This window comes from Oncorhynchus nerka, unplaced genomic scaffold (assembly GCF_034236695.1).
Source record: "Oncorhynchus nerka isolate Pitt River unplaced genomic scaffold, Oner_Uvic_2.0 unplaced_scaffold_1591, whole genome shotgun sequence".
Classification (NCBI taxonomy): Eukaryota; Metazoa; Chordata; class Actinopteri; order Salmoniformes; family Salmonidae; genus Oncorhynchus; species Oncorhynchus nerka.
Window position 1 is genome coordinate 14,410 of NW_027039740.1, and position 13,919 is coordinate 28,328.

General features: G+C 45.4%; 2 protein-coding genes and 1 long non-coding RNA gene across 3 annotated transcripts in view; 1 reads left to right on the forward strand and 2 right to left on the reverse strand.

The window, feature by feature from the left end:
• Nucleotides 1–1,203: 1,203 nt before the first annotated feature.
• Nucleotides 1,204–5,632, reverse strand: LOC115119555 (cAMP-regulated phosphoprotein 19-like). The gene is made up of 3 exons (XM_029648393.2): nt 5,443–5,632; nt 2,581–2,703; nt 1,204–2,435 (listed from the first exon to the last, which is right to left on the reverse strand). The coding sequence occupies exons 1-3, from the start codon at nt 5,500–5,502 to the stop codon at nt 2,256–2,258; spliced, it is 363 nt and encodes a 120-aa protein (XP_029504253.1). The 5' UTR covers nt 5,503–5,632; the 3' UTR covers nt 1,204–2,255.
• Nucleotides 5,633–5,957: 325 nt separating this feature from the next.
• On the forward strand, nt 5,958–6,499 carry LOC135568459 (uncharacterized). Its single transcript, XR_010462635.1, has 2 exons — nt 5,958–6,093; nt 6,199–6,499. It is a non-coding gene; the product is annotated as an uncharacterized LOC135568459 (long non-coding RNA).
• The window catches only part of atosa (atos homolog A), a 31,272-nt gene continuing 23,761 nt past the window's right edge, over nt 6,409–13,919 (reverse strand). The window contains 5 exon segments of the mRNA XM_029648392.2: nt 6,409–7,286; nt 7,445–7,683; nt 8,141–8,209; nt 9,434–9,592; nt 9,668–9,764. Of these exon segments, the coding sequence (XP_029504252.2) occupies nt 7,133–7,286; nt 7,445–7,683; nt 8,141–8,209; nt 9,434–9,592; nt 9,668–9,764 (718 nt within the window). The 3' untranslated portion in view covers nt 6,409–7,132.

Consider the following 13,919-nt stretch of genomic DNA (forward strand, 5'->3'; position numbering starts at 1 on the left):
GAGTTGGGGTGTAGAGGAGTGTGTCTGTGTGTGAGAGATGAATGAGTGTGTGTGAGGCCAAAACATTTGGAGCTAAATGAAGATGTCTTTAGCACCCCGGTCACATCATCCAGCTGTTACATCTACATTCACCACTGGAGGCTGCTGAGGGGAGGACGGCTCATAATGGATGGAACAGAGTAAAGGGAATGGTATCAAACACATGAAAACCATGTGTTTGATACCATTCCACTCCAGCCATTACCACGAGCACATCCTCCCCAATTAAAGGGGCCACCAAAACCTGTGACATTCCCCCTCCCTCCGGTCTGAAACCAGAGGTTACAAATAGGGTCAAGAGTTTTTCCTGGTCAGGAGGTTTTATGGGGCCATACATTTTGGTGCTTTTCCATTGAGACTTACTCACACTAGTGGGTCATCAGTGTTTTAATGTAATCTCTAGTGTTATCAGGAGGTTGATGCTAAAGACTTGGGGCAGGCAGAATCAACAACCACATCATTCTTGACAGTAGCTTTGTGAGAAGGTGTTAAAGTTCATAGTTAGCCATGGGCTGGGCTTGGCTCCAAGTCAGAACAGGTCCACTGGAGCCATGGCCCAGTGAGACACGGGTGCCGACCCGGGTAGACAGAAACGGAAAAGTCTGAGTATTTTGGTAAAACACTGGGGTAAATCCTCATTGGAAACTCACCAATAGTGCACTACTTTTGACTAGAGCCCTATGTGGCAGTGGGTGTAATGTAGTTCACTACACAGAAAGAAGGGTATGGAGATTCCCTATAAAATGCACTACTTCTCACCACCAGAGCCCTTGGACCCTGTTTAAAAGTGGTGCACTATGTAATGACTAGGTTGCCATTTGTGACAAAAAGGTAGCCTTTAAAACAGAACAGCAGCAGTGAGAGGTTCTGGTCAGTCATTATCAAGGTTATATTCAATCACTCAAGCACATTAGAGCATCATTTAGATGACGACATAACACCAACGTGTTTGGTAAATCATAATATTCTACGTTAAAACATTCTAAAAGGCTGCTTTCAGCCTCACTCCTCTCCAACACAACTAGAAATATTTACACAATCAGCTAACAGGACTGGAGACGACATTCAACCCTCTAGACCAGAGACCGTCTGCCTGTCCCAAATGGATCACTATGCCCTATGTAGTTTAACCGTTTTGGGCCAGATGCTCAAAGGGCAGCCACATAGGGCACTGGTTGATAGTAGTGTACTGCATAGGGAATAGTGTGCCATTTCAGACTCTCTGTGGCTCCAGTCTGGGCCCTCCTCCTTCCTATGTTACAGACTCTTCGGGGTGCATCCAAAATGGCACCCTATTCCCTAAATACACAAGTGTACAAAACATTATAAACACCTGCTCTTTCCATGATAGACTGATCAGGTGAATGCTATGATTCCTTATTGATGTCACTTGTTAAATGCAATTCAAATCAGTGTAGATTAATGATTAGAGACCGGTTAAAGAAGGATTGTGGAGCCTTGAGACAGATTGTGTATGTGTGCCATTCAGAGGGTGACAGATTTAGGTGCCTTTGATCGGGATATGGTAGTAGGTGCCAGTTTGAGTGCGTCAAGAAGTGCAACACTGCTGGATTTGTCACATTCAACAGTTTCCTGTGTGTCTCAATAATGGTTCACCACCCAAAAGATTTCCAGCCAACATGAGCCAGCATCCCTGTGGAACGCTTTCGACACCTTGTAGAGTCCATGCCCCAACGAATTGAGGCTGTTCTGAGGGCAAAAGGGGGTGCAACTCAATATTAGGAAAGTGTTCCTAATGTTTTGTACACTGTACTTTTGACCAGAGCCCACAGGGCTATTAGGGGATAGGGTGTCATCTGGGACACAGAGTTGTGGTCATCTTTAAAGTCTCCTCCTGTAGTAGAGTCATCCCAGTCCTCCCTCTCTCTCCCTTCTACACATCCTCATCCTTGCTTTCAGTGTATTTTTACATGAGAATAGAAAATAAACAAGAACAGAGGGGAGGAAGAGCAGGAAGAAGAGGGAGCCATAACAGAGTGGAAGGTGAGGGGAAGCAGAGAGGACTGGGTGAAGAGGATGAGGGACAGAACCAGGGACAGGCGGTTAGAGGTGTGTGCCAGTTTGCTGGCCACCAGGGAAGGGTCTCTCTGGGGCTGGGGCAGAAGTAGATGGGGGAGAGGTAGTGAGACAGGAACAGGTGTAGCAGGGTGAATGTTAGGAGTATTGACAGGGTTAGAGACAGGACAGTGTGTGTATCAGCCGGCCAGTTTGCTGGCCACCAGGGAAGGTTTCCTCTGAGGCAGGTCCTGAGGTGTGGGGATATGGTCTCCTGTGATCTCTCCTCCTCCGCTCTTCTCTGACGTGGCTGCAGGAAGCTGCTTGTTCTTCACCTTGGCCTTGGCCATGTTGTAGTCCCCAGAGTCAAAATACTTTTGCTGCAGAGAGAGAATGTTCAACTTAAAACAAGCTGTAACTTTTTTAAATACATAGTCTAATTGATGCTGAGAGAGAACACAACTCTGGGCTTGTGGGGATAGGTTAGGAGAGAAGGTAGGGCAGTAGGTAGGGCTGTGGACTCACCCCCTTGGTCAGGCGTTTGCGTAGCAGGTCGGAGCCTCCAGGTTTGTGCCCCAGGTTTGGGTAGCGAGCCTTCAACTTGGCCTCCTCAACCTTCTCTGGACTGGTCACCTTGTCGTCCATCTCCTGAAACCCAAACAATTGAAAGCTTTTCTGTGGCGCAGCTGGCTAAAGGCATTGTCAAGCGGGCGGTCACGTGTTTGCGAGGCATTGTGCCCAGGGTTCGAGCCGTTGTACAGACAGCTATGCTAAGCAAACACACTGTTGTCTGTCACATCAGCTCCTGAAAACACCTGCACAACACATACGCCACCCACATGGACAACACATGCGGAGGGAGCAGGGCTGTTACTACTGGTAGGGAAGTCAAGCTTTCAGCCTGCTGTACAGATCCTATGGACGCTCTAGTCTAGAGCGCCTGGTTAAATTGTGCTAAAAACTGCAACGCTGCTGGGTTTTCACGCTCAACTGTTTGCCCATGTGTATTAAGAATGGTCCACCACACAAAGGACATCCAGCCAACTTGACAACTGTGGGAAGCATTGGAGTCAACATGGGCCAGCATCCCTGTGGAACGCTTTCCACACCTTGTAGAGTCCATGCCCCATGAATTGAGGCTGTTCTGAGGGCAAAAGGGGGTGCGACTAAATTTTTGTAAGGTGTTCCTACTGTTCTCACAGATATTGTCACAGAGACGTCAGGTTGTCATCTAATCGACAAACTCTGCAAAAAAAAGAAACGTCCCCTTTTCAGTTACCTGTCTTTCAAAGATAATTCATACAAATCCAAATAACTTCACAGATCTTCATTATAAAGGGTTTAAACACCGTTTCCCATGCTTGTTCTATAAACCATAAACAATTAATGAACACGGAGCTGTGGAACGGTCGTTAAGACACTAACAGCTTACAGACGGTAGGCAATCATGGTCACAGTTATGAAAACTTAGGACACTAAAAAGAGGCCTTTCTACGGACTCAAAAACACACAAAAAAAGATGCCCAGGGTCCCTGCTCATCTGCGTGAATGTACCTTAGGCATGCTGCAAGGAGGCATGAGGACTGCAGATGTGGCCAGGGCAATAAATTGCAATGTCCATACTCGGAGACGCCTAAGACAGCACTACAGGGAGACAGGACGGACAGCTGATCGTCCTCGCAGTGGTAGACCACATGTAACAATACCTGCACAGGATCGGTACAGCAGATCACCACACCTGCGGGACAGGTACAGGATGGCAACAACAACTGCCTGAGTTACACCAGGAATGCACAACCCCTCCATCAGTGTTCAGACTGTCCACAGTACGCTGAGAGATGCTGGACTTGTAGCCAACAACGTCACCTATGGGCACAAACCCACTGTCGCAGGACTGGCAAAAAGTGCTCTTCACTGACGAGTCGCGGTTTCGTCTCACCAGGGGCGATGGTCAGATTTGGGTTTATCATCGAAGGACTGAGCATTACACTGAGGCCTGTACTCTGGCGAGGGATCGATGTGGAGGGTCGGTCATGGTCTGGGGCGGTGTGTCACAGCATCATCGGACTGAGCTTGTTGTCATTGCAGGCAATCTCAACGCTGTGCGTTACAGGGAAGACATCCTCCTCCCTCATGTGGTACCCTTCCTGCAGGTTCATCCTGAAATGACCCTCCAGCATGACAATACCACCAGCCATACTGCTCGTTCTGTGCGTGGTTTCCTTCAAGACATGAATATCAGTGTTCTGCCATGGCCAGTGAAGAGCCCGGATCTCAATCCCATTGAGCAAGTCAGGGACCTGTTGGATCAAGAGGGTGAGGGCCATTCCCCCCCAGAAATGTCCAGGAACTTGCAGGTGCCTTGGTGGAAGAGTGGGGTAACATCTCACAGCAAGAACTGGCAAATCTGGTGCAGTCCATGAGGAGAAGATGCACTGCAGTACTTAATGCAGCTGTTACTTTTGCCCCCCCCCCCCTTTGTTCAGGGACACATTATTCAATTTCTGTTAGTCACATGCCTGTGGAACTTGTTCCGTTTATGTATCAGTTGTTGAATCTTGATATGTTCATACAAATATTAACACATGTTAAGTTTGCTGAAAATAAACGCAGTTGACAGTGAGAGGACATTTCTTTTTTTTTGCTGAGTTTAGCTAGTTAGCTACCTAGCTAAGGACAAAACAAACACTGGCCTACTGTACAGCGAGGGGCGAGTCACTGTTGACAGACAGCCAGACTGCCTTCTTTAGAGTAGACAACAGTAGTCAAGCCACTGAAAGCAACATAACTTCGCTAACGTTAGATGGCTTTGATGGTGGTAGGCAGTAAGTCATATCACTTGTTGGTTAATGTGGTTCAAACTAGCTGGCTAATGTGCCAATGATGTTTGTTAGCAAGCTGCTAAAATAGACACAAACCGACATATTTAACGTTAACTCGTTAGGTCAATATCCAACAAGCAAGTCAATTAACCAACGTTGGTTATTACTTCAGGAAAAACAACAATTTGGGTATTTGTTCTGCTTGTACTTAACAAATAATCATGACTTGATTAGTTAACGTTGTGGGCAGCTAACGTTAACTGTCGAAGCTAGCTACCGCGTTGAAATCCGACCTTAGTTAACGTTAGCTTAATATCGAAAATCCCTGCTAGCTACGACTGCAAATAGTTATGGAAAACAGCTTGATTAGATACCACTTGGCATTTATTAAGCAAACTGGTGTTGTTGATAATCAAGGTTTGCTAGTTAGAAAGGATTAACGCTAATGACGTTACAGTAGCTAACGTTAGCTAAAAACCTGCCATATCATATGATAGCGTGCATTGCAGTGCAGCTTGACTGTCGTTGGTTAGCAAGTGGTTGTGTTTAAGGCAAATAAACGTACATTCTGGTCATTCACCACCGTCTCCTCCGTCGTCTTTGTCCCCTCAATTTCCTCCGACATTTCAGTGTAACCTCGATCCCTGGCAAAGTCGAGAAGTAAACACAATCTGAACTAAATCCTTGCCCTGGCTTCCTCTCCCCATACGAATCCGTCCGACCGTTAACTATCAGCCCGCACAAATATGTCTGCCCGATCTGACGTCATTCTTTAGCAGAGGCGCGCTCATCCATCTTCCTCTAAAAACTGTCGCCTGATATTTGAGCAAGACAAAAGTAGAGCCTTTTGTTGAGCATCAACTTTACTCGACTTAATTCATGCAACCGACATTCACTACAAAAAAATGTGACATCAAATTTGAAGTGGTGTTTCACAGTATATTGCATGATGGTAAATGCCGTTTTTTTGCTGTAATGATAATGGACTGCATCAGAAGACTTTGGTCATCAAGTCCAATGTCATGAAATAAGCTAAATTATACACATTCTTCCTTTGATGGACCATGATCCATAGGTTATATTGAAGGCCAGTGATTGTGGGGGAACTGCCAGAGCTGAACCAGTGACTCTGTGGTTATGGAGCATGGCCACCACCTGTGCCACGACCTCTTGGCAGTTGAAGCCTGCAGCAGTAGGCCTACACTAAGAAAGAAGGGTCAGGTTACATATATTAGTGATTTGCAGACAGAACAAAAGTGTTATTTAATTGACAAGGATTTGAATGTGGCTCCTCAGTGTGTAATCTTTGTCTTCTCCACAGGCCACTTGATCCTGTACATCTGACCCCAGGACCAACCTGCTATGACCAATGAGGACTTAAACAGTCATTTTATACCACTGTAGAAATACTGACTCATTTTCATATCATCTTTATCATATGTATAAGGACATGATATGTTTTACATCAGTCGACATGACATGGACCTCAGTTGTCCAAAACACTCAAAATAAAAGACACACAGACACAATGCAGCTTTCAAGATTGCTTTAAGATATAGATATATTTTCAGATCTGAGTTCATGTCAAAAATACACATTATGATTTACATAGTTTTGCACTAGATCATAATGCTGAGGATGATAGATGTCACATAAGCAGTAACTGAAATATTCATTTAAATATTAAATAACTGACGGTAAACAAAGAAAATTATGTAAACACTAAAGCTACATGTTACTCTCTATTGCAACACTTTAAAGATTTGTTTTTGTAACAATACAAAAAAACATTAGAATATTACTCCTTTTGATTTCCAGTCGTGGAAATACACAGTGCGCTTTTTCAATGTCGTCTTGTAATTTTCTCAGTCTCTTGATTGCTTGTTCTGGTCAGTCAGTGGTCCATGGTCGCTATTGTGTTTTTGATGTGTGTTTTAGCATGTCTTTAATACATTTTCTACATGTATAAATACGTGTTTGAGCGTCACAGAAAACAGCAGGGTTCTGTAGAGCCAGGAGTTGTTCATGGTCAGCAAAATCTCCAGGCCTTAGGTATCTGGGACGGAGCCTGTCTGGACTGTTCCACACGAGAACGCTCTGAGCCCAGCTCTCTGACAGCTCTGTGGGTGTGCGTGTATGCGTCAGTGTAGTTAGAGGAGTGTGTGCGTCAGTGTAGTTAGAGGAGTGTGTGCGTCAGTGCAGATAGAGGAGTGTGTGTGTGTCAGTGCAGATAGAGGTGTGTGTGTGTGTGTGTGTCAGCAGCGCGGGGAGAAGGCTGGGTCAGCTGGGGACTCTGTGTAGGACTTGAGTTCATAGGCCGCTCCACTGTCTACCTCCATAGACTTCCTACTGAACAGCAGTCTGATATCCCTGTGGAGGTACACTTTACCTGACCTGGAGGTCTGGAACCTGGATTGGGGGGTGTGTGAAGAAAGAGCTAGATTAGTGCCAGTACAATGTTTTCCTGTTCAGATTGGTCTTCTGTTCAGTCTTGATTAACAGGTCATTTATTTGACTGACAGGGGAGATGTGATTGACAGGTCAGCTGAGCCAGGTGTCTTTCTTACCTCAGGTGAATGAGGTAGCGCAGGATGCGTTCCTGGCCGAGGGAGAGGGCTTTCCTGCTGCTGCCGGGTGTGTGTGTGTTGTCTGGGCTGCCGTGTTTGTGTGAGTGTGTGCTGTCCCGTCGAACGGGGACAGAAAAGGTCCTCTGACGGAGGAAGGTCTGGTGGCCGGCAGGCATGGCTCTCAGGTCATACACCACCACAAACATCTTCACCACCGTCTTATTGGGGTTAAATAAGGTCTGGGAGAGAAGGGGGGGAGAGAGAGAGAGAGGGCAGGAGAGAGAGAGAGAGGAGAGAGAGAGAGGGCAGGAGAGAGAGAGAGAAAGTGGGCGGGAGAGAGAGAGAGAGGGCAGGAGAGAGAGAGAGAGAGAGAAAGTGGGTGGGAGAGAGAGAGAGGGCAGGAGAGAGAGAGGGTAGGAGAGAGCGAGAGAGAGTGGCGAGAGAGAGGGCAGGAGAGAGAGAGAGAAAGTGGGCGGGAGAGAGGAAAAGAGAAGGGGTTAACACACTACAGTAGTGTATTTCTGTCCCCACTTAAGGTCTCCCTCTCCTAACTCTCTGCTGGAACGGGAAATGGCCCATCTTTCCTTTGTTCTCTCTGTCTGGAGTTATTATGTCAGCAACAGTGACACGCATGCACACACATTTAAACAAAAGTCTTCAATGTGTATAATCCACAGAGTGAAAATCTGTCCTCACCACTTGAATGGTTCCTGATGGAGGGACACGGTAGCCCCTTTTACCCAGAGTCTCCAGGTTGATGACTCCCTGTAACAAAAACAACACACACACTATTAATATTGATCTGCACTGTGAGCAGTAAGTTTGTGCGTATATGTATATATATAACAGAAATATAAAACACAACATGTAAAGTGTTTTACCCCATGTTCCATGAGCTGAAATAAAATCATTCAGAAATTTTCCAGACACAGAAAGCTAATTTCTCTCAAATCTTGTGCACAAATTTGTGTACATCCCTGTTAGTGAGCATTTCTCCTTTTCCATGATAATCCATTCACCTGACATGTGTGGCATATCAAGAAGCTGATTAAAAAGCATGATTATTACACAGGTGGACCTTGTGCTGGGGACAATAAAAGGCCACTCTAAAAATGTGCAGTTTTGTCACACAACACAATGCCACAGATGTCTGACTGCAGGAATGTCCACCAGAGCTGTTGCCAGAGAATTAAACATGCATTTCTCTACCATAAGCCTCCTCCAACGTCATTTTAGAGAATTTGGCAGTAAGTCCAACTGGCCTCACAACCACAGACTATGTGTATGGCGTTGTGTAGGTGAGCGGTTTGCTGATGTCAATGTTGTGAACAGTGTGCCCCGTGGTGGTGGGGTTATGGTATGGACAGGCATAAGCGACAGACAACGAACAAAATTGCATATCATCGATGGCAAATTTGAATGCACAGAAATATCATGACGAGATCCTGAGACTTATTGTTGTGCCATTCATCTGCAGCCATCATCTCATGTTTCAGCATGATAATGCACGGCCCCATGTCGCAAGGATCTGTACACAACTCATGGAAGCTGAAAATGTCCCAGTTCTTCCATGGCCTGCATACTCACCAGACATGTCACCCATTGAGCATGTTTGGGAGGCTCTGGATCAACGTGTACAAAAGCGTGTTCCAGTTCCCGCCAATATCCAGCAACTTTGCAAACCATTGTAGAGGAGTGGGACAACATTCCACAGGCCACAATCAACAGCCTGATTAACTCTATGTGAAGGAGATGTGCCGCGCTGCATGAGGCAAATGGTGGTCACACCAGATACTGACTGCTTTTTCACTCATGTGAAAACCATAGTGTAGGGCCTAATTCATTTATTTCAATTGACTGATTACCTTATATGAACTGTAGCTCAGTAAAATCTTTGAAATTGTTGCATTTATATTTTTGTTCAGGGTATATAAAGTGTGTGGGGGATATATATAATATGTCTGTGTATGTACTGTAGGTGTGTCTCACCATGTATGGCGAGGGTGCGTTGTCGTCAGAGACGCTGTAGAAGGAAACGTCGACGGGGAAGGTCATGTGACTGGGGCAGAAGGTTCCGGAAGCACCCACCTCGGCCGTGAAACCCTCCACCGACCCCAACGGCTCCAGGCGGTAGTTCAACACACACTCCTGTAACACACACATGCTTTAGGTACAATGCATGTACACTTATGTGACGTGAGTGAGTGAGTGAGTGTGAGGTACCTCAAAGTTGCCCAGTAGACTGAGGCTGGCAGGTGGAGCACTGGCACTGAACAGCGGCTGAGGTTCTTCTGACTCCTCCACTCTCTTCACACACACTCTTCCCACAGAACACACAGTAGAGGGTTAAAAATGGGTTCACACACACATTGGCCGATTTATTCAGTTGTTGAATCATGAGAATTAGAGATGGCTTGTAGACCCTGCAACCCTCGGATGATTTGGACATGCAGAAATATGCTAATATCAGTCCCATGACTTGAATGGGATTTGTGCCACAAATGCTAAAATATTACTATTTGGAAACAGTGCCAGGAAAGTTAAACCCAAGCATGGATTGCTGTCATGCAGTCTAAATCTGAATTTATGATTCAACATGACTAATACTGTATATTCAAACACTATCAAACCTTAAATCAGCTATGTATGTAGAAGCATCATCCCCGGTCAAACGGACCTCTAATCCCTAATCCACACAGTAACCCGGCAGCCAGATCAGAGCAGAGCAGGGCCTCTGACTGTAGAGCTGTGTACAGCTGCCATTTTGAGTTGAGCCTCAGTGTCAGGCCAGTAGCAACAGTACTAGCAATACAGCCGCCAGAACAGCAGGTGGCAGTGTGAGAGGACAGGACAGGGCTACAGTACAGTACAGGCTTGGATTGACTGAACACTGATGTCTAGTAAGAACATAATCTCACCTACCAGTCGGCTTGCTCTCTATTGAACCTCTAAGTGGTAGCAATTGAGTTTGAGTACAAGGTTATTAAGGACCTACATCTGACCTTGGATCTATGGTGTATACATGAGGAGTCTAAATCAAATCAGACTTTATTGGTCACATACACATGGTTAGCAGATGTTGATGTGAGTGTAGCGAAATGCTTGTGCTTCTAGTTCCGACAGTGCAGTAATATCTAACAAGTAATCGAACAAATTCCCAACGACTACCTTATACACACAAATGTAAAGGAATGGACTAAGAATATGTACATATACAGTGCCTTGCGAAAGTATTCAGCCCCCTTGAACTTTGCGACCTTTTGCCACATTTCAGGCTTCAAACATAAAGATATAAAACTGTATTTTTTGTGAAGAATCAACAACAAGTGGGACACAATCATGAAGTGGAACGACATTTATTGGATATTTCAAACTTTTTTAACAAATCAAAAACTGAAAAATTGGGCGTGCAAAATTATTCAGCCCCCTTAAGTTAATACTTTGTAGCGCCACCTTTTGCTGTGATTACAGCTGTAAGTCGCTTGGGGTATGTCTCTATCAGTTTTGCACATCGAGAGACTGAATTTTTTTCCTATTCCTCCTTGCAAAACAGCTCGAGCTCAGTGAGGTTGGATGGAGAGCATTTGTGAACAGCAGTTTTCAGTTCTTTCCACAGATTCTCGATTGGATTCAGGTCTGGACTTTGACTTGGCCATTCTAACACCTGGATATGTTTATTTTTGAACCATTCCATTGTAGATTTTGCTTTATGTTTTGGATCATTGGCTTGTTGGAAGACAAATCTCCGTCTCAGTCTCAGGTCTTTTGCAGACTCCATCAGGTTTTCTTCCAGAATGGTCCTGTATTTGTCTCCATCCATCTTCCCATCAATTTTAACCATCTTCCCTGTCCCTGCTGAAGAAAAGCAAGCCCAAACCATGATACTGCCACCACCATGTTTGACAGTGGGGATGGTGTGTTCAGGGTGATGAGCTGTGTTGCTTTTACGCCAAACATAATGTTTTGCATTGTTGCCAAAAAGTTCAATTTTGGTTTCATCTGACCAGAGCACCTTCTTCCACATGTTTGGTGTGTCTCCCAGGGGGCTTGTGGCAAACTTTAAACGACACTTTTTATGGATATCTTTATGAAATGGCTTTCTTCTTGCCACTCTTCCATAAAGGCCAGATTTGTGCAATATACGACTGATTGTTGTCCTATGGACAGAGTCTCCCACCTCAGCTGTAGATCTCTGCAGTTCATCCAGAGTGATCATGGGCCTCTTGGCTGCATCTCTGATCAGTCTTTTCCTTGTATGAGCTGAAAGTTTAGAGGGACAGCCAGGTCTTGGTAGATTTGCAGTGGTCTGATACTCCTTCCATTTCAATATTATCGCTTGCACAGTGCTCCTTGGGATGTTTAAAGCTTGGGAAATCTTTTTGTATCCAAACCCGGCTTTAAACTTCTTCACAACAGTATCTCGGACCTGCCTGGTGTGTTCCTTGTTCTTCATGATGCTCTCTGCGCTTTTAACGGACCTCTGAGACTATCACAGTGCAGGTGCATTTATACGGAGACTTGATTACACACAGGTGGATTGTATATCATCATCATTAGTCATTTAGGTCAACATTGGATCATTCAGAGATCCTCACTGAACTTCTGGAGAGAGTTTGCTGCACTGAAAGTAAAGGGGCTGAATAATTTTGCACGCCCAATTTTTCAGTTTTTGATTTGTTAAAAAAGTTTGAAATATCCAATAAATGTCGTTCCACTTCATGATTGTGTCCCACTTGTTGATTCTTCACAAAACAATACAGTTTTATATCTTTATGTTTGAAGCCTGAAATGTGGCAAAAGGTCGCAAAGTTCAAGGGGGCCGAATACTTTCGCAAGGCACTGTAAATATATGGATGAGCGATGGCCGTGCAGCATAGGCAAGATGCAGTAGATGGTATAAAATACAGTATACATACAAGATGAGTAATGTAGGATATGTAAACATGGTTAAAATGGTGTTATTTTAAGTGACTAATGATACCTTTATTAAATCCATTTATTAAAGTGGCCAGAGATTTGAGTCTGTATGTTGACAGCAGCCTCTCTATGTTAATGATGGCTGTTTAACAGTCTGATGGCCTTGAGTTAGAAGCTGTTTTTCAGTCTCAACTTTGATGCACCTGTATTGACCTCGCCTTCTGGATGATAGCGGGGTGAACAGGCCGTGGCTCGGGTGGTTTATATCCTTGATTATCTTTTGGCCTTCCTGTGAAATGGGTGCTTTAGGTGTCCTGGAGCGAAGGTAGTTTGCTCCCGGTGATGCGTTGTGCAGACCGCACTACCCTCTGCAGTTGCCATACCAGGCGGTGATACAGCCTGACAGGATGCTCTTGATTGTGCATCTATAAAAGTTTGTGAATGTTTTAGGTGACAAGCCAAATTTCTTCAACCTCCTGAGGTTGAAGAGGCGCTGTTGCACCTCCTTCACCATGCTGTCTTGTGTGGCTGGACCATTTCAGTTTGTCTGTGATGTGTACGCTGAGGAACTTAAAACTTTCCACCTTCTCCACTACTGTCCCTTCAGATGTGGATGGTGCTCCCTCTGCTGTTTCCTGAAGTCCACAATCATCTCCTTTGTTTTGTTGACATTGAGTGTGAGGTTATTTTCCTGACACCACACTCCGAGGGCCTCACCACCTCTCTGTAGGCCGTCTCGTTCATTGTTGGTAATCAAGCCTACCACTGTAGTGTCGTCTGCAAACTTGATGATTGAGTTGGAGTCGTGCATGGCCACGCAGTCATGGGTGAACAGGGAGTACAGGAGAGGGCTGAGAATGCACCCTCGTGGGGCCCCAGTGTTGAGGATCAGCGGGGTGGAGATGTTTGCTACCCTCACCATCTACCCTCAGAAAGTCCAGGTCCCACAGGGGGGGGCCGAGACTAGAGGTCAGAAAGTCCAGGACCCAGGTGAAAATCTGTCGTTCTGTCCCTGAACGAGGCAGTTAACCCGAGACCATTGGAAATAAGAATGTGTTCTCGAGCTTCGGCGCCCAAAAATAAGATTTCCGATTGTTATTCGGCCCTAATTAAAGGGTACGATTAATGGTGTTGAATGCGAGTTTGAGGGCTATGATGTTGAATGCTGAGCTGTAGTCAATGAACAGCATTCTTACATAGGTATTCCTCTTGTCCAGATAGGATAGGGCAGTGTGCAGTGTGAAGGCGATTGCGTCGTCAGTGGACCTATTGGGGAGGTAAGCAAATTGGAGTGGATCTAGGGTATCAGTTAGAGTGGACGTGATATGATTCTTGACTAGTCTCTCAAAGCACTTCATGATGACAGAAGTGAGTGCTATGGGGCGGTAGTCATTTAGCTCAGTTATCTTAGCTTTCTTGGGAACAGAAACACTGGTGGCCCTCTTGAAGTATGTGGGGACAGCAGACTGGGATAGGGATTGATTGAATATGTCCGTAAACACACCAGCCAGCTGGTCTGCGCATGCTCGGTGGATGTGGCTAGGGATGCCGTCTGGGC

What these genes read in the sequence shown, in the direction of transcription:
- LOC115119555 (XM_029648393.2), bottom strand. Translation starts at nt 5,502, where the DNA reads ATGTCGGAGGAAATTGAGGGGACAAAGACGACGGAGGAGACGGTGGTG. An exon ending in CGGTGGTGAATGACCAGAAT is followed by an intron (nt 2,704 to 5,442) that starts GTACGTTTATTT and finishes TTTGGGTTTCAG; the next exon opens with GAGATGGACGACAAGGTGAC. An exon ending in GCAAACGCCTGACCAAGGGG is followed by an intron (nt 2,436 to 2,580) that starts GTGAGTCCACAG and finishes CTCTCTCTGCAG; the next exon opens with CAAAAGTATTTTGACTCTGG.